This window comes from Thamnophis elegans, chromosome 2 (assembly GCF_009769535.1).
Source record: "Thamnophis elegans isolate rThaEle1 chromosome 2, rThaEle1.pri, whole genome shotgun sequence".
In the NCBI taxonomy this organism is placed as follows: domain Eukaryota; kingdom Metazoa; phylum Chordata; class Lepidosauria; order Squamata; family Colubridae; genus Thamnophis; species Thamnophis elegans.
In genome coordinates, this window is record NC_045542.1 from 85,204,044 (window position 1) to 85,227,913 (window position 23,870).

Genomic DNA, 23,870 nt, shown 5'->3' on the forward strand with positions numbered 1-23,870 from the left:
CCTTGGCTGTCATTGCTGTATTTCTCAGTCTAATTCAGAATACAGCAGCTGAGTGCCCAAGCATCCATTATGTTGCAGTTCCAGAAGTCTTTAGAAACCTAGGCTTCCATTTATATTGTGCTATGTCTCTGGAAATGTCAACCTACATGGAAGTCAGCAAACTTTGCTGTTACACCAATGTCCACACACAGTTCTGTGAAACAGTCACTCTCCACATCTAGAAACGAGTCCAACTTCTGTACAAATCCCATTCTAATATAATGCATTAGAAATCCAGGCAATAACAAATCTGTGTTATATTGCAGGATTACACATCCTTTGGTGCTTAGCTCTGGAATGCATGCACCAGGCCTCCCACACCCAGGCATCACATCTCCATCTGGGAAACAAGAAATGGATCATTACGACCGAAGCATGTAAGTAGCCAAGAGCTGGGATGAAAACTTATAGGTACTGTGCTATTTATTTATATGTTGCATTTTTATGCTGCTGAATCTTCAAGACATACGGTAACGTAGTTAAGATACAATAAACTTTCCACCAGAAAATAAATGTAGTACAATGTACAACAAAGACAGAACGATGTAGTTTTCAATTTACAACCATTTGTTCAGCCACTGTTTGAAGTTACAGTCGTGCTGAACCAATGGTACTTATGAATGGCCCTCAAAATTGTAGACATTGCAGCGCTCGCGTAGTCATCTTTGGAAGTCTGGCCACATTTATGACTACAGGGGCACTTCCCCCCACTTTCTTTTTTTCCTTTCCTCCATTTCTGCCCTTTTGGTTGTCCTGCACAACAGCCCTCCTTGGTAGCAGTGGCAACACGGGGGCTGAAGTAGAAGCCTGAGGCCTTCAGCAATTTCAGTCAGCTGCCCTTCCCTCCCAGCCACTACTTCAGTTCAAGCCCACAACCAGTGGCACAGCTCAAAGCTGCCACTACACATTCCATAGGTCCTGCCACATCCAATTGACCATCACCATCTTTCTCCTGCTAAAAAGGTGTGTCCAACCTGCCCTAGGCGAGGCATCATTTGACCCTGCTAGGCCTTCTTCCAAGGCTATTCACACTATCCTTCAAAAAGCGCATACTGTTCTTATGATGCTTCAGGATGCCTCAGAGGCTTTTCAAAGGCTTTGTGAAGCATCACAAGAATGATGCAAATGATTTGCAGAACAGTAGGCATGGCCTTCTCATGAATTTTAGATGGTCACAGAAGCCTGGGAATCGTGCATGTTATTCAGAGTGGCACAAGTGACCTCAGGAAGAAGACCTTTGAATCAGGCTGGGCACAACTAGTTAACAGTGGGAGGAAGATGGCAAAAGTCAGCTGAGCCAGTGAGCACAGTACAGCAGGACAGACAGAGGTGGCAGAATGCAAAGTGGCCATAAAGGCAGAGATGGTGCTGGTGGTGGTGATAAGAGGATGGGGGAGTTGAAGAGAAGGCAGTTCCAAACTTAAGGGACTGGGAGGGACCATGCTGGGAGTGGCTTGGCTAAATTGGTAATAATGGCAATGGCCAGGATTGCTGTCATTAAGTGTCACATCATGCTTTATGACCACATCATTTATCAATGGAAATTCTGGTCCCAATTACCACTGTAGCTCAAGAGCTATATATAATTAATAATAATTACTATCCAAGTAATAATAATTAATATCCATCCATAAAGGTCCTTCAGAAAAGTTCAGTCTGTAAAAGTCTCTGGAAGGCTATCACAGAAGAGGGGCAGACATTAAAGAAATACAGTGCTTTTGGACTTCTGCCTTCCACACTTCACAGAAGTGGGTCATCATAAGCTGCTTCTCCTAAGGGAACCTCTTCAGGTGGGAGGAATCTGACAGGAATAGGTGGTCTAATATGTTCTCTTGGCATGCTCCCTTACCAGTTCCACCTCTTGGAAGAGAAGCTGCTGCTTCTCATTTGCAAAGCCAGTGTCCACAAGCCTCCTTTTCAGGGTTATAGATTGGAAGATTGCCCTCTGTCTGGGATGGGATTTGGAGATTCTCCGAACTTGCCGTAATGTTAGCTACGGGTTCTCCCAAACCCAGGCAAACCCATAGCAGCCCACCCCTGGTCCTACCAGGCAAAAGTAATAAATATGGTGGTTCCTATATGGATATTTCATATATCAGATTAACAGAGCAAATGAACTGGATCAATAGGATGTTTTGTAGGATATTTTGGACCATAAGGACCAAAATTATATCTTCAGTGATAACGTTGACTACCATTAGAAAAAAATATTTTGCTCTTTTAATGTTTAATCTTTGGCTCATCTGTTTTTATTCCTTCACTGTCAATCCTTGTTTTTTATTATTTTCTAAGAGGCTGCAGTACTGAGGTAAGACCCTGCATTATCAATTGTTTCTTTTCTCTTTCATATAAGGAAATCACAATCAGAACCAAAGAGAGAAAAGGAAGCTAAGAAGCCTACTATCAAGAAGCCTTTGAATGCTTTTATGTTGTACATGAAAGAAATGCGGGCAAAGGTCATTGCTGAATGCACCTTGAAAGAAAGTGCCGCGATCAACCAAATTTTAGGAAGACGGGTAAGATATATAGGCATTAGGAAAGATTCGTGATGAATGAGTTGTTTGGTTTATCTTATTTTCAGTCAATATATTGCTCCAATGGACCTGGGAAAGAGTCTGGAGAAAGGCTTTGAAAATTATTCTCCCGTATAGGTGAATAGTCTAGTTGTATAGTGGCTAAGACGCTGAGTTTGTCGATCAGAAGGGTTGGCAGTTCGGTGGTTCGAATCCCTAGCACCATGTAACGGAGTGAACTCCTGTTATTTGTCCCAGCTTCTGCCAACCTAGCAGTTTGAAAGCACATAAAAAATACAAGTAAAAAAATAGAAACCACCTTTGGTGGGAAGGTAACAGTGTTCTGTGTGCCTTCAGCGTTTAGTCATGCCAGCCACATGACCACAGAGACGTCTTTGGATAGTGCTGGCTCTTCGGCTTTGAAACGGAGATGAGCACCACCCCCTAGAGTCGGGAACAACTAGCACTTATGTGCAAGGGGACCTTTACCTTTTATAGTGGCCTGGTTGATGTGCAGTTTGCAGTACACCAACACACTTTTCCAGAGCGGACATCTCCATGGTTTGGTTTTGCTACACCTTCTCCATATTTAAACTTGAATGCCCCTTGCATCTGGTTCAATACATCTGGATGGGCTTTGAAAGTGTAACAAAATTTATAACGAAACTTCTGCACTGCTGCAGAATGGATAGCTTAAGAAAACACAATATTTTTTTTCTTCCTTTTTCCAATTTTTTTTTTTAAAGATTGTATACAAGTCCCTGCATCAGCAGATTATGAAGCAGTTTTCATTATCTGGGACTTTCAAAAGATGTCAGGAAACTCAAATTGATTATTTGTAGATCACTTTCTACATCTAAAATATTTTTCCCGCCACAAAGTATGGATCCACACAACGCTGTAAGGCAGGTGCCAACTATTGTCATTTTGGACAGGGGAAGTAACATGAGAAATGACCTACCAAAGGCTGCTCAACTAATTTATTATAACTGAGCAAGCTTTTTTCATTTTGGATTTCAAAGACTTCTGTTATTTCCTTTTCTGGCCAATCATATAATTTATTTTTTCTCATCAGGGCATACACTTCTTAGGTATGTAACTGTCAATTGTATCCCAAATTCTGATCTTGATTCCAAATAGTAAGAACTTAACGTAGATATTATGTGTTAATTGCATAAAAAAAGAGAATTCAATCAAAAATTTCTATTCCTAAATTTGGGGTGGGGTGGGGTTAAACAATGTGCAGGGATTCCATTTACTTATAGAATCAGAAGCTGAATTCTTACTTTTGTCGTTGCTTTCTGCACAGAGAAGTTCCATTTCCACAAAAACTGATAAGTACAAGCATATGCAAATGAATAACAGTGACTATATTAGTAATTAGTGATTTGGGGATTTGAGAAATGAAGAAATTCTAAAAGAAAATTGCTATTTCTGCATCTTTTTTTCATGTTCTAGTACAGAAAACTCGTAGGTGGAAAGGGGGAAATGGACCATTGCCTTATCACAAGAGTTGGGACTGTATTGTTTTTGCTAAAATGCAATTCCCAGAATCCTTCCTACTGGCCATTCTTTAGATTCACAGCTGTGAGACGGTGGCTATATAAAATTGATATAATTAATAAACGAATGTCTAGAAGTTGTCGTTCAGCAGCATCTGCAAAGTCACAAATTCCCACGTTTTGCTCTGTTATGTGGAAGATTCTTCTTTTATGTGTTTATCAAGATCAGATGTGTGCAACAGAGTGTTTCCAACTACCATGTGTAAAGTTAAGGGCTGAATCTTTGTGAATATGTTGATCTTCCTTCCACCCACCTTACATCTATGCAATAAATTAGATGTTAAGAGAATTAAGATTTCTAGATATATCTTAGACCTTGCTTAGGAATGTGGCTGGTTGCTGCTGATGGGAGCTACCAACACCTACCTACCAACACCTGGAAGGCAACAGTACTCTTTTTCTGATCAGGGTGTGAGAGCACTGTAAATTTTTTGGGTGCTCATTGTTTTCTATGGTTCCTTTTCAGTGGCACGCGTTGTCACGAGAGGAGCAAGCCAAGTATTATGAACTGGCCCGCAAGGAAAGGCAGCTTCACATGCAGCTCTATCCTGGCTGGTCTGCAAGAGATAACTATGTGAGTATCTGGGATCTGTTGCGGTGGCAGAGTTTGTGTAGGACACTAGCCATTTTTGCTTTTTAAGTAACTCCGGGCTTTGCCGCTAACGGCTTTCAGTTATCTGTCTTAGTAGTTTGTGAGTGATGCCAACTCAGTGGGCGACTATGTTGAAGATTGGTTTCAAAAGCTTTAACTGGATTATCTGAGTCATGTACATGGAACTGGTAGAAGTGGCGGAAGGCGGCCAAGCAATATTGATGGCAAGAATATTTTATTTTGTATTTTACCCTGAAAACATCCTGAGCTTAACATTGCAACCAACTTTTTAAAGTTCAATAGGATTCTCTTTTCCTGCTGCCCTGCCATCACTTTCTCACAATATATTGCAAGTCATAACTCACACATACACAAGCTCCTGGTTTCAGATGAATCCTTTGCAGAGGGTGGAGGAGGATTAGGAAAAAGAAAAAAGAAAAGAATTGACAGCAAATTGTGCTCAAGAATTACACTGGGAGCACAAGGAAAGGTTCTTCCATTGAGTTTAGGATGTGAATTCAATAGGTCATTATAAACCAGAATATTGAGAGTAGATTATACCAGGGGTTTCCAACCTTGGCAACTTTAAGCCTGGAGGACTTCAACTCCCAGAATTCCCCAGTCAGGTTTGCTGTAACTGCCTTTTAGGCACTGGTTTCAGCAGGATCTTATAATGTTGACTTCAATGCAACCCCAAAAGAGGTTCAATGTATTTAATGCCATTATTTCTATTTCCAATGAAAGTGGATGATTGTGTTCACCCAGAATTCCTCTGATTGGGTCACAGATCGACATATTTAAAAAGGAGTATTCTAAAATATGTCAAAGTATTCACAGTTGAGGGTTTTATAAATCTGTGCTTTTTCATAGGTTTCTATTTTGCGCACTTCATTTTCTTTCCTATTTTGGTTTGCTATTTATTTTGCCAATGTATGTGACAGCCTGCTGAGCCTTATCTTCCTCTTCCCTCCCCCTCACTTTCCCAGAGTGGTATATTTGGGGCCTATTCTCTTAAATTGATTATTTCAACTTTCAATATTTGTTTTCTCTTCGAAACAGCAGACCTGTAAGCATTTTTTTTCTTTGCATACCTTTTGCATACCTTAGCATTATTTCCCCTTTTTTTATACAGCCTTTTGACATTGATTGTAATTATTTCTGACTGGGTACCTCAGATTATCTAAGGCAGAGTTATTGCTTCATCTCTACACATCCTTCATTTTCTTTCATTTTTATATTCTCCATTCTATCCACAGACAGAATAAATAAAACATAAAGATGCTTCTCTTTCTTACATGAACACAAGTTGCTATTTCCAACTATTGAATGTTGACTTAAACATTTGTGATATTTTCTTTCTCTTTATTCTCCTTTATTCTTGCCTTCCCTTTAGCTTTTACTTGTTTCATTCTATCTCTATCCTCTCTTTTTTTACTCATATTACTTACTTTTCTCACCAATATGGTTTTGTTTTCTATATGTTATTTGTTTTTTTAGCAGTGGTGGGTTCTGGATCCCGGTGAAACCAGTACTATGCAACGGGGCCGGGTGTCTACCACATGAACGTGTGCAGCGCGTGTATGTGTACTTACCGCCTGCAGCGTTCCGCTGTGCCTCTGCGACATTCCAGCTGCTCAGTGGAGTGTCGCGCAGGCGCCGTACGTTCCATGCGTGTGTGCGGAAGCCCCAAAGAGCTCAAATACCAGTAAGGAGTGCAGGCGGGCGGGTGGCCCCCCCGGAGCACCATACCAGAACGGTACCCATACCAGAGCATACTGGTTATAACCCACCACTGGTTTATAGTATATATTCCTTTTCCTGGATTTTGTTCTTAATAAATCTTTTTTTTTAAATCTTCAGATTTTGGCTACTCGTTTATCTTCACTATTTGCCACCTTGTAGCTTCTTCTCTGTAAGAACTATGTTACTATCCTTTGCATTGACTTCCACTTACTTTATTTTTTATGCCTCTGCCCATAATTTTATACCTCTATTCATAATTCATGGTTCCCACAAGATCCCACCTTTGACTTCTGCTGCCTTTTTTCATTCTCCATCTTTTCTCTCTTTTTTGTTGTTGAGCTTGATGCTTTATGAGTAGAGGACCACAAACATTCTGCTATGAAGTGTTCTAATCTCAAAATAGGTTATTTTTCCAAATACTCTAAATTCACCATGTGACATTTTGAGTATTCAGGAAATGAATCTGACTGTGACAGTGAGAACAGTGAGAACAATCAACCAATGGAACAGCCTGCCTTCAGAAGTTGTGGGAGCTTCATCACTGGAGGCTTCAAGAAGAGATTGGACTGCCATTTGTCAGAAATGGTGTAGGGGTCTCCTGCTTGGGTGGGGGGGAATTGGACTAGATGACCTACAAGGTCCCTTCCAACTCTGTTAATCTGTAATCTGTAAATATCCAACCTTTAAATGATAGGCCGAGGTGCCTATTACTATTGGTACTATCTTGGTCTTTCTTTTGCCACAGCCTTTTGACTTCCTTTTGCAGGTCTTTGTAATTTGTGATTTCTCTCCAGTTCTTTCTCTTCTATTCTCTGCTTCCAGGTATTGCAATGTTTACTATCCAGATTTTTTAGTCTTTCCTATTAATTGTTTAGTCTAGAGTGCTGTGTGACAAATGCTTGTCTGTTTAAATTCTGAAGTTCCAGAGGACTGTAGCTTCTTCATTTGCTATTAATTTGCCTGTTTTGTTGTCCCTTCAGTTCTTTCAGTCCCTTCTGCAGGCAAGTGATATTTCTTGCATATTCCAATATCCAGCACCATTGTTGCTACTTTGTCCTCCCATTGTGTCACCAGTCTTCGCTATCTTCTTGAAGCAGCCAATTAATTGGTCTACTGTTTCTTCAGCTTCTTTGCAGAGATAGCATTTGTGCTCTATTGCTGTCTTCTTGCTTTTGTTCGTAAAGTGTGGCCTTGTACAACCAGAATTAGACCCTCTGTCTCTTTTGTCAACTTTTCTGCTCTTAGCCATTTATCTGGTCATGTTACCTCCTTTGCCTGTTACTTTTTTGTGTCCTGGCAATGTAATACTTTGCCTTGCTATATCTCTTTTCTATTTTTAATTTTATTTTTCTTGTAGGACAGTTTGGTATCTTTGGTATTTAGTAAGCCTTCATGGTATACTAGCTTCAGTGCCTCTGCGTCACTGTCTTTCCAATATTCTTCCAATGCCCTTTTCCTCTTTTTCAACTGCCTATGTCCTTGCAACATTCCGTTCCCATCTATGCTCCTTAGCAAGTAGACAGCCATGGAATGTTGCAAGGACAACAGACAGTTGAAAAAGAGAAGAAGGGCATTGGAAGACTATTTGGAGGATAGTGAAGAAGATATTATTCAGTGCTCCTTCACTTAAATGGGATTGAACATGAAAATGCTAAATTTCTCCTGACAAGATTGCCCCAAGAATATTCAAACTATGTAAGTGACAATAAAGACCTAGATCCATTTTTGGAGTTAAGCAAGTATTTAGGTGTGATGCCTGACTAAGATACTTAATTCTTGTGGGAGGAAAATAAACAATTGCTTTAAGGTGGATCTCTACAACATATAATATATTGCCTTGAAATTATTTAAGGATTTAATTTTTTTAACATCTCTTTATTACAATGGGGAAAAGGAGAAAGGCTTTGGTAGTATTCTCAAAGTAAATAATAATCTCACAGAAATTGATGTTTCGTGTACAATTATTGGTATAAATAAACATGTTGGATCTCTCTCTCTCTCAATACATGCCTTACCTTATTATTCTTGTGTGTGAATATTATAACTGCATTCAGGCAGTTTAATATTGCTAGATCTAAATTGTTCTTAGTTCAGATAAATTGCTACAGACTTTCATGCGGATAGTTCTTGCTTAAGGACTCTCACGATTGAAATAGGAACATCATTAAGCAATGCAGTCATTAAGCAAGAAATCACAGATCTATGACCTCACTTTTGCCATTGTTGTTAAGTGAATCACTTTTGATCATTAAGCAAGATAGTACATAAACACGATTTGTGATTTTACTGCCATTGACTCTACTTATCAGAAGCTGGCTGTAAAGTGTACAAATGGTGATCATATGACCCCGGGGACACTGTGATGGTCATAACTTCAAGGACCAGTGTGACCACTGTCAAACAATTGCTAAACAGGGTACTTGTTATGAGAGAATACTGTACTTTTCTTTATGCAGGTCTATAGAAGATCCAGAGCTAGGTTAATAATTTACATTGCATTTGAGGATGATATTCCTCAGAAATCTGGATACATCTTGTGAATAGTGCAAAATGGATGGGTTTCTTTGCAGTATAATGCACAACAGGAATGCACCATTGCATACTTCATAGCAGTTCATTAAGCATGGAAAAGAGACAACAGAAAGGTGATTCATATCTGGATATAGCTTTACTTGACCTCATCTTGAGATGTAACAAAGAAAAAATGATTAAAATAATATTCAGAAATAGATAAGCTACACCAGGCTTCTTTAAATTTGATGGTGCCTTCCCTGATGCTTACCTCAGCAGGTCGCAACATGTGACTTTGATCTCAGAAGTTAGGTATGGTCAGCTCTGGATAGTATTTGAAAAAGTTCCAATAAAGAATTCCAGAATTGTTGACTAGGCTGTGAGTTGGGTGGGGGGAGGGACGACTAAAAAGAGGGCCACATTTCCATAACACTGCTTAGAATATGGGTCTCCAACCTTGGCAACTTTGAGACCTGCAGACTTCAATGCTCAGAATTGCCCAACCAGTGCCCAGACCCTTGGCTTAGAAGACTTAGAAGACTGCGTAGATGTAGTTAATTGGTGGCAAGCAATTAGTGGCAAGCTTAAGTTTGGGGGTGTCTACTTTTATTTACCTACATCTCTATTCCTTCTACAAAGAATCCCTTTGTCTGAATGAATCAGCACCAACAACCCCCCTAAAGCTCTCAGAAGGAAAATGGAAAGCCCAGAAGATAAATTCCATAAGTTTGGTCTTAGATTTTATGGCTAAATGTAAAAGAATGATTGTGCATGTTTTACCTCCAGTTCATTTGTGATCTTTTCTTAAAATTTTCCCTCACTTTTCTGTTTACTTTTTTGCTTAAAGAATCCACTTTTTCTTCAGAGCAAAAGGCAATCATTGGGCATTGGTATGACAGAAATTGTGAATGCAATCAGAGGAAAAGTATGCAAGTGTAGGCAGGCAAATGTCCATTTTAAATCTTGAAGAAGTGCCTAATGTCATGCCCAAATTATTAGGGTGGGATGAATCCAGAATGTTTATTCTCTGATTGGAACGAATGGTGATCTTGTCTCTTAAATGCTATCAACCAACCATAACAGGCCTGTGGCTGGTAGGTGGCTTTTTACTGGCTGATGATGCTCAGAAGCAAAGAGCAGCAAAACCGATTGGCTTTACCAGTGAGTTGGTTTAACATCCCTCGCATATATAAAATCAAAGTACTATCTTGAGTTGGACAATAAATTTTATACAGGGGCTGATTTCTGCTTGCTCACATATGACTGGAAGGCTAATTCTGGAACCTGCAAAAATGTCTTCATTCATGAAAATTTAACATTTAGGCGATTATGTATTTGCAAGATATTGTTGTTTTTTAAAACTGCTACAGGAACTTGAAATAGCGTAAGTAAGTAGTATATGGGGAAGCACTGTTAAATTATGTCCTTACCTGACTTTTTTTAAACAAATTAAAACAGATGCTTCAGCTTTGGGACCAAACAACTATTCTGTTTCCCCCAAAATAAGACCTCCCTGGATAATAAGCCCAATCGGGCTTTTGAGCACATGGGCTAAAATAAATCCTACCCCGAAAATAAGCCCTCCCCAAAAATATTGCAACACAGCAGCAGCCATGGGGTGGCCACGCTCACCGCCTCCTGCACCTCAAAAATAATAAGACCTTTTGGTCTTTTTTTGTATTATTTTTATTTTTTATTTTAATTTTTATTTTTTATCTGTCCTTTTTTTTTTTTTTTTTTTGAATTTTTCCTCTCCCACCGGTGTGGGCAGGGATTGTTCAAGATTATTACTTTTATCAATATTTCTAAATAATAATTACAGTTAAATGAAAATGGATATATAATAATGCTTTAGCTAATATGAGTTATGTTGGTTGACTGTGGAGGAGATGTACCAAAACTTATCTGTAATTGATTGATACATTTTCTACAGATGTAAAGAAAGATGTGTACCTGTTTTAAACTAAAATTAAAAAACATTTATTAAAAATAATAATAATAATAATAAGACCTCCCCGAAAATAAGGCCAAGTGCTTATTTCGGGAGGTCAAAAGAAAATAAGACCCTGTCTTGTTTTCGGGGAAACACGGTAGCAGGAAGTTTGCAGTTTAGAAAACAAAATAATGCATACTTGTGTGCATGGTGTTTTACTCACACTTAGAATCTCTCATGCCCACTCTTTATTTTCAAAACCTTTGGAAAGACCTATAATGTTAAATTAACTGTTAAATTAATACATCTCTATTTACTAGCACATTCTACCAAGTGAGAAGTTGATTTGTCTTTCTCTATGATCTAAAACACTTTAACTCAATTTTATTTAATCTGGTGTTCTGTATGAAACCAGCTTGGACCAAAACTTCCAAAATTAGACTGATTTGCCAAATTCCAACCAACAGCCAAATCTACCTCTTTGAGAAGGCACCCACTTTGGAAGATTAACATAGCCATAGCATTTAGCCTTATATACCCTTTCATAGTGCTTTACAGCCCTCTCTAAGCAGTTTACAGATATTGCCCCCAACAATCTAGGTCCTCATTTTACCGACCTCAGAAGGATTGAAGGCTGAGTCAACCTAGAACCAGTAAGAATCGAACAGTGAGCAGTGAATTAGCCTGCAACACTGCAGTTTAAGCACTGCACCACCATAGCTCAGGCACAAAGACTTCTGTCTCCATAGTATGGATTCAGAACAATGTGTGGACTGACCATACCAGACATATTCTTAATGTAACAGTGCTTATTAACATGACCAGCTAACATAGGATCATGCATGTCTTTCACCCTTTCATCAGAAATGTTATGATAGAGTTATAGTTCTTTTTTACAACATCATTTTTTCTCATATCTATCAACAAGGGATAATTGTTATTAAAAGTGGTAACTTAGAAAATCTTCTGTCATACCCTTGAAACTTTTCCTGGCAAACAGCAAACTTCATTAGTTGATAGATTCAGTCAACATGTTTGTTTCAATTGTTGGAGTCCTAAAAAAACCCAACTACTACTACACTTTGTCTTCTTATTGCGGATGCAGTTTCTTCCTATTTATCATTTAGGGAGTCAAGTCACGTTCATTTTCATCCTTCTAAACATCCATAGTTTGAATTTGAAGGAACGGAGTATTGTTTCTGATTTCTAGTGGAGACTATATCTTCATTTCTTGCCCTTGGTTTTTACTTTCATCCAGTGCATTTGATACTGTCTTTTCATCTATCTACTTTCTCCCTCTCCCTCTCTCTCTTTTTTTTTACTTTGGAGCTTCCTTTCTTAAATGATAGCAATTTGAACTCTAATTCCATGGCTTTTTCTCAAATGTATAGGCTTGCTATACATGTGCATTTGCTGCAAATGTATTCCAGCTTGTTTTCAGAAAGGAAGACAAATACCACAAACATTGCAGGTCACAATTGCAATTTTTTGTTTGTTGATCTTCAGGTTATCTTCATAAATCACTTCAAGTAGAAAGTCTTTTATTTCTTGTTTTTGTTCCTTAGGCCTCTCATATTACTTAAGTACAATTGGCTTAGAGGTAAATTGGTTCGCGTCTCCCACAAGACTCCCCAGGCAAACTAGTTTACTAATCTTTTACAATCTCCCATCTTTCATTAAAAATGTTTCTGTGGATTTTTAAGATTGACTGATTACTATCATTAAAAACAAATGAACACCAGAGCATTGTTAAATTACCCCAAATTAATCAGGTTTTTTTTTTGTGGGAAGAAGGAAAGGAATAACTAATGGAAAGGCATTATTGTAATAAATACATTTTACAGGTTAATTTTATTATTTTGAAAAGTGGTGGACAGTAGAAGCATTGGGCAATAGAGAATTTGGGGGAGAGGGGAAGATACAATGCAATAGATATATTATTTATCTGAATTTCTGTAACAAGAAGCAGCACCATCACCACACAAGAAAGGACACTTCTCTTATAGCTTTTTGTAGTAGAGGACATGGCTTCAATATTTTCTGCACTGGGGAGAGGGAAAAATAAAAAGTACCCTGTATCATGATTTTTTTAGAAAACAGAAATTAGCATCTCATAGTAATTGTTTTATGTTCTCATTTACTGAACATAATTTTAGACCTCAGGTCTGTGCCCATCCATATGGTACCAAACCTCAGCACAGATTCAGTAAAACTGATTTCTAAATAAATATCTGATGCTACTTAAGGGTATTCATTAATAAATATATGTAGTGGGGGGGAGGAGTACAGTTCATCCAGTGACCTGGCAAAGATGTAATTTTTCATCTTAAGTCCAAAGTTAAATTGTGGGAGGGGGGAAGTGTTTGAAAAAAATTTCTGGGGCTAGTTTACTTTTCGCTCCATGCCCAGTGTAAAACTGGATTAAATAAAAGGTTCAGATTAGAGAGCAAACAAAATCTTCACAATATATAATTCTACCCACTATTCTTTAACCAAGTGTCCAGCATTCATATGCTGCATAAAATAAATGCCAGTGACAGCAAGAGCCTTGCTTCTATAAAGTTCACTTGTTACTATATTATTCAAAGTTCTTATGGTTTGAAGATTTATTTCCAGCAGAAGGCAAATGATTTGTTTTAGTAAACAACAGTGATAGTGAATTCAGTCTTTGCCTACGATGTGGTAATGGTGTCCTGCATACTTCCTGATGTGTTCATATGCTTATTTTTTTTCCCTCTGCTCTCCATAGCTGCTATTTTAACCCTTTACCCCTTGCTCTTCAGTCTTCTTCAGGCTCTCCATCCCGTGATCACATACAGTTTAATTCAGGGCCCCTGGAATTCAGCAGCACTTCCTGGCCAGCTTCTGCGGCAAGGGTAAGCGAATTCTGCAGCAAATGTCATTCTGCATTATGGCAGTGAGAGTCTGAAACCATCTGCCACTCATGCATCCACCTAACCCAGCGTTGGCTGCAGAATTCCAGGAGCCCTGAGCTTTTCCATGGCCATAGAATTGCTCATTGGCTGTGGAATTTCTTCATTAGGAGGGAACAATCAATGTGCCACGTGACTTTTCAAGTGGCTAACTTTTGTGTCAGTGGAAGTGGGTTGACACTCCATGCCAACACTTTTGTTGTTTTGTGAGATGAATATATCAGGGTTTTGATGTTTAATCAAAACTCTGGAATCACAGCACGTCTCTACCTCTGCATTTACACCCTTTCCTATATTGTTCTGAGAGGATATAAACAGAAGGCGGACATTTTGAATCTCCCGGGCCCAAAAATATATTGCTGTAAATCATCTCCCTCATTGTATGTCTTGAGAGGGTAATTTAGGGAAAATGTTTAGGTTTATAAGTTGGACCACAGATGTACCTGTAACCAGTCTTTTCATATTAGTTTTACATTGCATTGGACATGATTGAAGCTGGAAGTGAAGGCCCAGAAATAAGAAAAAAAAAATTCAACATTCAATTTTCTAAGTGGCAAATACCTTCTTGTACATACATATGTAAATATACACAGAATGCAGCAAGTAAGCAATAGATTGTTCACTGAAGAGGAAATGATAGTTTTTGAGGTACGATTGCATCTTTAATACCATCCGAACTTCCGTTCTTGGACAGATCAAGAGTCATTTAGTCCAGCATGCTGTTTTCTAGAGCAGGGGTCACCAACCTTTCAGACCTCAGGTACCACTAAATTCATAATTTTAAATACCGTGGACCACTAATATGAATTAGTGACAGGATGGGGTCCTTCAGGTACTTAGCTTGGTCTCCTGTTAGTGAAGAGAAGGGTTGGAGTCAACCCTAGGTTTGATGTCCATTGCAGCTAGGAATCTCAAATATGGCCAAGAATGAATGTTTGTCTTGTAGCCAGCCCGGCCGCTAGATCTGTCCCCTGCAAACTGCTTTTTGAGGAGCCTGGCCAAAGTTTTGTGCACTGCTTACTGAAGCGCCTAGACTCCCAGGGAGGGAAAGATGGTAGGGTTAGAGCTACTAAACAGGCAGCCAGGTTAAGTGCCTGAACGACCCCATCCTGTCAGCGAGCGGGAGTAATTGCTTTGGTGGGCCATATCCGATCCAGGGGCCGTAGTTTGAGGATCCCTGATTTAGTGCAATATTAAAAAATGCAAAGATTTTTCTGCAGACCACCAAAATCTTCTTGCAAACCACCAGTTGGTGATCACTGTTCTAGAGCAACAGGATGGATGCTTAAAAGAAGCCCACAACCAGGAAAAGTAGCCTGTGTATTGGCTACACCAATCTGAATGATAAACACAGATAATACCCAACTGCAGTCCCCAGCATTTGGGAGTTATCAGTGTGTATCATTAATATTGCCGTTAAGCCTAGAAACCAGGAGGCTGTGAGTTTTAGTCCTGCCTTAGACAAAAAGCTATCTTGGCCAGACTCTCAGCCATAGGAACCAGACAATGGCAAACCATTTCCAAGAAATCTTGCTAAGAAAACTGCAGGGACTTGTCTAGGCAGTTGCTAAGAGTCAGCACTGACTCCAAGGCACCCCAGAAATATATACAAGCAACCAAGTTGATAATCCAAAACAACATTAGTATTAACATATTAATGACCAATGGTGGTAGTTGGTGCATTTTAATATTTTCTTTTTACACAATTTCTTCTCTTCCTGTCCCATCTTTCATACATGTAATTGTCAATTTCTATAGCTTTCTTCCTCATCCAACAGGTAGAAAGCCATAACATTAAATCCAAAACATCAGCACCACCGTTATCATTTTCATAATCCAAAGCCTATAAACAGAACCGTAGCAAAGTTAAAAAAAAATATGATAAATTTTAATACTGTGCTTTTCCTTTAGGAAAGTATTTCTTATAATCTCACTAACAGGTGATACCCTCTAGTGGAAGTAATGTTCTTAAAGTCTCATTTTGGATTTTTCCTTTGGCTACCTACTGGTAGGAGTAGAATTTTAATTAGGAAAAAAGTGATGAAAAGAAATGAGACAGCCTTATTTTAACTATTCCTGTCATGCGAAACCTTCAAATTTTTATGAGTCCAAAACTATGCTTCAAAGCTCCATGCTTTTTAAACTGGTCTGCTATTGGTTTTCCACTGAAAAACTTTGGCTTGAATGGTATAATTTGCAAAATTCAGATTTTGGGAAGATGGCTTCTTCCCTCCATAATGCATTCCCTGCTCTTGGCATTCCTTGCTGTCATCCTAGATTGACTATCTTCTCATCCACATTAGGTAGAATCTCCAATGGTGAAAATTTGCAATGCAGGGAAAAAGAGGGGAAATGCTTGTAAAATGCATTGATGGGAAATATTTTTCTCAATTCCTGGCTGGTAGAGAAGCAGCAGCTGAATTTTAATGAAGTATTTTATTTGAGTGAAATGCAATCTGCGAGGCACTTGGGGAGCACATCAAAACTCCCTGTGGGATAATAGTTGTCATCTTCATGTGCCAGAATGTTTGATTCAGGTCTCTAAAAGGAAACACCCATAGACATCCCATCACCATACACTTTTTAAATATAGCACCCATGAATACTTCCACCTTCTTTCCATGAAGTTATAAATTTGTCAATGTTGGAAAGAAAGCCCCATTTTTAGGCCTTGACTTGCCTTGTGATTTGAAGCACAAAGACCTTTCCAAATCAAGGCCGTTGGTTTGCATTAAGATCGCCTGTCTATATTTTGAATGTATTACCATTGTACAGCTAAAATGTAGTTTTGTGTCACAATATAAGCATAGAGTTTTCCAGTTAGCAACAACCACCAACTTTGTTTTAATTGTGGGGTTTGGGAGTTTTGCAGTAACTTGGCCTTCTGATGCAAGCAAAATCAGTACTGTATGGGCAGAAGTGTGGGGAAAACACAATCTGGTTTGATTTTGCCTGCTTTCATCAGGGAAGTGGGTTTTTTGTGCCTAGTTAATGACAAACATATTTAAATGTTGTTTGAACTTAAAATGGAACAGTCTTTGTTTTGTCCAAAATTGCAGTTGCATCTCTGGCAGTTAAACAAAGGCAAAACATATTTACTCCAGAGTAAGTTATACTGAGTGGGAGCTTGTTCTTAGCAAAATATCCAAACCTACAAGTGTTGCATGTCTTTTAAGCTGCTAGTGGTTATAGATTTTATACTTGAGCGAATGGAGGTTAATGTAATTAAAACATTAGTATGTTAGCATGATACATATGAAAATACAAACAGGCCCTCTTCATTTGTAAGCTGATTTTAAATAGTTTTTGATTCTGAAGTTGAATGTTTAAATTTTGAATTATACTATTTTATTTTGTTCTGCTCTACAATAAACTGAAACAAATTTCTTTCCATCCCACTAGCTCCCCCATTTTGCTCCTGGATTTTTTAAAAGGCTTTTTCAGCAGATAAAAGTATTTTGTTTCAATTGTGTACATGATGCAGATCAGCAGTGCCTCAGCATGCCTGCAAAGGCAATCCTTTAGTTATCCAGGCACGATCATCATCTGCATGCAATACCAGCTGCTTTTCTCCATCTCTCCTGGAAGAAAATTGTTCAGTTCCAGAGTACCTCTGGTGGGAGTTGTGCAATCGAAAGTTGTGCATCTTCCTCTATCCAAAACAGGCCATTGTGGCAGCAATATCACTTTGGAAACTGTCACTTTGTAGCAGGATTCTTGTGACAACCATGAACCATCTCAAATGTCTGATATCCCATGAGTATGGCCTACAATAAGCAGGTTCAATATGCCAGTTTATGCATTAGACTTTAGCAGATTAGTGAACAGATGTCCGTTAATCCCTCAAAAATCATGAAAGCGTCAAGGTCAAAATGATCTCATCGAAACGTCAGCTATGATCTTAACATACAATGGCTTTAATAGCAACGATGAGCTGCCAATAAGGAGAATGCTGTGTGTCATCAAGAGGCATGGACTATAGGTAGTCCTCAATTTACAACAGTTTGTTTAGTTCGAAGTTACAATGGCACTGAAAAATGTGGCTTATGGCCATATATCAATGTTACAACCTTCGCAGCATCCCCATGATCATGTGATCATCATTCAGAAGCTTGGCAACTGGTTCATACTTATGAACATTGCTGTATCCCAAGATCATGTCATCACCTTTTCCCATGTTCTGACAAGCAAAGTCTACGGGGAAGCCAGATTCACATAACAATCGCGTTACTAATTTACCAACTGCAATGATTCACTTAGCAACTGTGGCAAGAAATATCGTAAAATGAGGCAAAACTCACTTAACAGAAATGTTGGGTTCAATTGTCGAGGACTACCTGTAGTGTAACACTATGGTATCTGTTGCTGCATGATAGAGCTCTCAATTGTAATTGTGATGGACAACTAAGGCACCAAGGTAGAAAGGTTAGACAAGAACTGTCCAGACCTCACAGTAGAGGGAGAGGTTTTAAGCACATTATTTTCCTCTGCATGGCAGAGATCTCTCTGTAATATGGGTATGGGTATGTTCCTTTTTAACCCAATGGTCTCTTTTACTGCAATTGGAGCTGCTGTTATCAGACATCCTTCTCCTTTAAGATACTGTACAGAAGTTTTAAAAAATCTGGATTTGTCACAATTAGTTAAAACACCACTTCTCAATGGTAGTCTGTTCATTACATAGCTTGACTTTTGGTGGAGTAGAAAACTTGAATCAAATATTACACAGGGCCATAAGGATAACTACATCTATCTACCTATCTATCCACATATTTATCATCTATATCTGTCCATCTGCCTGTTTGTGCATCTATCTATCTATCTATCTATCTATCTATCTATCTATCTATCTATCTATCTATCTATCTATATATATATATATATATATATATATATATATATATATATATATATATATATATCATCTATCTATATCATCTATTCATCTATATCTGTCATTATCACACGGGGGTCATATTCGCTGTATTACGTTGCAATCGCGTGACGTTTTATGACACATCCGGCCTGCGGGCCACCAGTTTGACATCCCAATCTATCGTATCTGTCTATCATTTATCTATCTGTCATCATCTCTATCTGTATGTATGTGTGTATGTATGTATGTCTATATCTATCATCTATTTGCTGACTACCTCTCTGTTACACTGACTCAGGAGTCATGGGAAAATTTTATCATAATTTGAAAGTAAGAAGTGCTTTCATTATGCATCTTTGGAATATAGTCAGTAAAAGCCAACATGCTGTATTTGAATGTTTGATGAATGGGGACACCTTACTTTAGCAAATAAGGAATTTGAAAATAAAACCAATATCTTTGGTGATAAAACTACAGCAGGAAGATTGGGAGAAGGGGAGATGTGTTGCATTAGTTCCTATACTTCTTCACCAAATTCTCTTTCTAAACAAAACTATCTTGTTTTGTTCAATTTATGATTTATTTTCTCTTCTTCCTTTTTTAATCATAGGGAAAAAAGAAAAGACGAACAAGAGAAAAGCAGCAAGATTCCAATTCAGGTAAAACTCCTGGTATAAAATCTAGCACATTATCTGGTTAGTGATCACTTCATTTACATTAGTAAGAAATTAGCCATACAATAATTTTTTCCCCAGGATGTGTAGCTATGTGTTATTGGGACTATCTATGCTTTAACTGTCTGTACTAATCTTTCTAGCTTTGCCACTATCTACAATTATATATTTGTCTGATATTCTGTGATGACAATATCAACAGACCAAAAGTAACTAATTCATGTTAACCCTAGTTTGAAGCTCCAACTTAATCTCATCTTCTTGCTTTAACAGTCTCTTTACATCTGTGACTGTTTCAGGTTTTTTCAATAACAAATGAGCAAAGTGTTAAGTTAAAACATTTACAAACATTTAATTTCCAATCCAACATCCAAAAAGGTAGTTTTTGCAGCAACTATCCAAATATACAAAAGGAATCTTTTTGAGGCCAAAAGTCTCCATTAAAAAAAAAACACCTCAGGAAACTGAGTGGGTTCAAAGGGAAAAAATATGTAAATAAAAGACTTGTAAATAAAATAGATTTTAAAATGGATTAAGTAAAATTCTGCCTTGGCAATACTTGCCAGATTCTGTTTTCATAACTACTATTGTAGAAAAGTAGATTTTATGGTGTATGTTTTTCCTTGATAGTCAATTAAAATTAGTTGCTATTTTTAAAATGTATATAGAAACTTTCAATCAGCACAAAGGCATTTGTTTAGGGGATTAGAAATAGTTAACAGGCATGATGCCTGTAACAGTAATGAGAATTTCTAAGAAGGATACAAGACGTATTCTCATATATGCTTTTTTAATTTAAGTTTTTCCTTAAAATTAGTATTGACGTATTAAAATGAAATGAACCCATTTTGTCATTCGATAGGGCATTTGGAAAAATGCCAATGAAAAAGAAAATCAGATTAATTCCAAAACGTTTCTTAAATTTAATTTATATTAAGCACATTTTAAATCTTAAATTCATTCTGGATAATGAACATTAGCTGATTTCTCTTTATGACTCTTGAGCCCTTTTTAAAAAAGAAAAGAGTAAAAGTAAAAATCATTTCCAAATTTTTAACAGCAAGAGGAAAGGGCCCCACCAAAGCTTTTGGAATTTAAGTTTCCCATTCATACTGTAATATTGGCTATTGTCTTATATAGCTTTGTTCTAACAGTCACATAATTTTTTAGGTCTCCATGTTTGATATAAGAGTTTGGAATCTGTTATCAATAATAAAAACAATGGATTCCTATAGAAATTATTGAGGCAGCCCTTTGGGGGGGGGGACTAAGGGTCCACGCGCTGAAAAATGACTACAGAAAAAGCTCAGTCAAGCTGTAATATATACTCATGTGAAAGCTGTGTGTATAGCAATAGCACTTAAGACTTGTATACGCTTCAGTGCTTTACAGCCTTCTCTAAGCGGTCTACAGTGTCAGCATATTGCCCCCAATAATCTTGGTCCTCGTTTTACTGACCTTGGAAGGATGGAAGTCTGAGTCAACCTTAAACTGGTGAGACTCAAACAGCTGAATTGCTAGCTGGTGATTTTGTATCCCATCAGATCACAATAGCTAGGTGGGCTGGATCTCCAAGAGCTATATAGTTCAACATTTGGAGGGCTACACTCCTACTTCTGATCTAGACCATAGCTAAGCATCATTAATTTCTAAGTGATTTCTTGCTCTCTTTTTTCCAACCTGTTTGTTTAATAATAAGACCTGTTTGTTTGCTTGGCAGAATTTCAGATCTAATCAAAGCTAAAGGGAGTTTTCAAATATTCTCTAAAAAATGCATAGATTGAAACACAAAAGTGACCAAAATGAAATAAAGAATAAAACCCTAGTATTTTACACTACCTATCTGCAATTTCATTTTCCTAATCATTGCATTTGTGACCCTATCAAATCTATTTGTTTAACACTTACTTTTTTTGGGGGGGGGGGAGAAATGATATTAGTAGACATTTATGGTGAAGAATTGAGTTTAGGTGGCCTGTTTAGTTTTGTCTTCAGCAGCTAAACCAACATTGCATCTTTTCTTCCTTCTGCTGTTCTTGCTGCTGTTTGTGCCTCTGCCTTGCCCATTCAATACGCATGCTCCTTGTTCAGATCCTGCCTCTCCTAAGAAATGCAGAGCTCGTTTTGGCCTCAACCAACAAATGGACTGGTGCGGCCCATGCAGGTGTGTATCAGGAACTTTCGCTTTGCAGCCTTGTTTCTGACCATAAAAGTGGTTGTACTCTGTTTTGATTTTTCTCTCTTGCATCATTTCTATAGCTGCCTTTTCTAACTCTACTAATGGTGCTGCTTAGGCTTCCTCTCAATTTTCCACATTCTTCATTTGAGTGACCTACAGATGCTTTTGTAATGCTGAAGAGAAACATTAGTAAAATAAATCTTGGCATAACGTATTGGGGGGGGGGGGATTTTTTAACTAGAGTGGTACATAGAGAAATGATTTAAATTTTTGAAAAGGGTATGAGGTTTATTTAAAATGGACTATAGGATAAACGTGATAAACTATCAGAATAATTTTCCATGAATCAGGAACCGAAACCTATTGACGTGCCCTTCCTCGCCAATTGCCAATCCAAACAGTATGGATCAGGGGTGGGTTGCTGCTGGCGTTGCTGCCAGTTCACTACGTGCGCATGTGCAGTTCAGTGCAAATCGTTCTGCGCATGTGCAGAACATGAAAAAATGATTAAAGACCAAGTCAGCAATAGCAGCAGCAACTGGGGAACCGGCTCAGGGGTGTGCGTGGCCAGCCTGCTGCCCCTACCAGTTCGGCGACCCAAACCCAATTTCCACTACTGATTTGCCCGAACTGGTATGAATCGGCAGCACTCACCTCTGGCATGGATCCTCCAAAGAGTCTCTCTTCTTAGTAATCCTTTAGGAAAAATGACTGTTCCTTAAGAATTTTAGTTAAGGAAGCAATGACATTTATTATTCTTGGTGTTGGTTTCAATACTTATGCATCAACAGCACCCTAAAATTAATTGTTTTAGTTTTTTATCCTGGCAAATGAAGCAATCTGTGGCTGAAGATAATATAAACACATTGTCCCCCCTTTTTTTCTTCCAGAACAAACAGATCCAGACTGTTTTTACAGTAATGGATGATCGAAAAAAGGTGTAACATAGGGCTCTTCAAAGATGTGCTTGTAGCACGGACAGAATGTCCCAGTAAAATATATGAATATATGTGTGTGTGTGAGTTTGTGTGTGTGTGTGTGTTTGAGAGAGGGAGAGAGAGATTACTAAGCAAAATATTCTGGAAATGTAATAAAAACCTAATGCCTTCCATTTATGATAAAAACAACAGTAACAAAGTAGTAATCGATAAAGCAGTCTTTTATGTGAGAGGCACGGATACACAGAACAGAACCTTCAAACATTGAGTAGGGGCAACAATCCTTATTCAGATCCTTCCTTTTCTATGTAAACCAGCAATGATATCTACTATCTCTCCCATAACATTTTTATCTTGCTTTTATTTAGAATAGAGAACAATTTATAAAGGGGCCTATACCTTTCATACTCTAACATCTTTACTGTTGATGGCTCTCAGTCCTTTTCTTTGGAGAGCTACTTAGCCCTAAGGAACACCTTGGTGCTCTTTGGAAGCATGTCAGGATGTTTATTCTAGATTTGGGAGATCATGGGTCAAAAATCATGTTCTCTCAGTCTATCATGATTCTACCCAATTTTCTTTTTGTATTCATAAGCTGAAAATCCTCAGACTGAACTGTTTTGAAGCTGGCCAATTTTATTGCATACTGCAAAGAACTCTGCTGTGTTTGTCAAAAGCAACCTGTTTGGAAAACCTTTACATAACAAGATGGCTCAGATAGGCTGGCTGTGGATTTTGCTACAGAACTGCCTAGAGCATAAGCATCATATGGTTGCATCATTTTCCAGGCTAAATAGCTTCATTGCACGCTGTAGGTAATTTTGAAGTTGCCTAGCAGAAAGTCCCATCAACTAATCCTGGGTGAAAAGGCTGAGAGAGCCCATCTCCCACAGCCTTTGCCCGAAGTGTTTTGAGAGCACCGAAATAGCTTAATCAAGGTGAATTAGATGGCCCTTTCTGGTAAAAATGAATTTGTTTGCTTTCACAGTTCAAACCTGTTTGTCAAAATAAATCTTAATGATTTGCCGAAGCTGTATTGGAAATATGCAGAACTGCAATGGAAAATATGAGATTGTAGTTTTGAAGTTAATGTGATATCCTTTGTCAGTCAAGTGATGGCTTTAAGACAATTGATTCCTGTAACTGTTGGACAAGTCCCTGCGGTTTTTAGGCAAGATTTCAGAAGTGGTTTGCTATTGCTTCTTCCAAGGATTGAGAAAAAGTTATTGGTCCAAAGTCACCCAACTAGCTTCATGCCTAAGGCTGGGACTAGAACTCATGATCTCTTGGTTTTAGCCCATTTCTAGTTTCTAACCACTACACCCATGAATTCAACTTAAAACAAGATTTATTTGCCACACAAATCCTAAAACTAAA

General features: G+C 38.1%; 1 protein-coding gene across 1 annotated transcript in view; it reads left to right on the top strand.

Annotated features, from left to right (window-relative positions):
• TCF7 (transcription factor 7) overlaps positions 1–23,870 on the top strand; it is a 135,699-nt gene that overhangs the window by 108,680 nt on the left and 3,149 nt on the right. The window contains exons 7-12 of the mRNA XM_032208627.1: positions 306–416; positions 2,393–2,555; positions 4,581–4,688; positions 13,677–13,769; positions 19,313–19,361; positions 21,468–21,540. Of these exons, the coding sequence (XP_032064518.1) occupies positions 306–416; positions 2,393–2,555; positions 4,581–4,688; positions 13,677–13,769; positions 19,313–19,361; positions 21,468–21,540 (597 nt within the window). The remainder of the gene's footprint in view (positions 1–305; positions 417–2,392; positions 2,556–4,580; positions 4,689–13,676; positions 13,770–19,312; positions 19,362–21,467; positions 21,541–23,870) is intronic.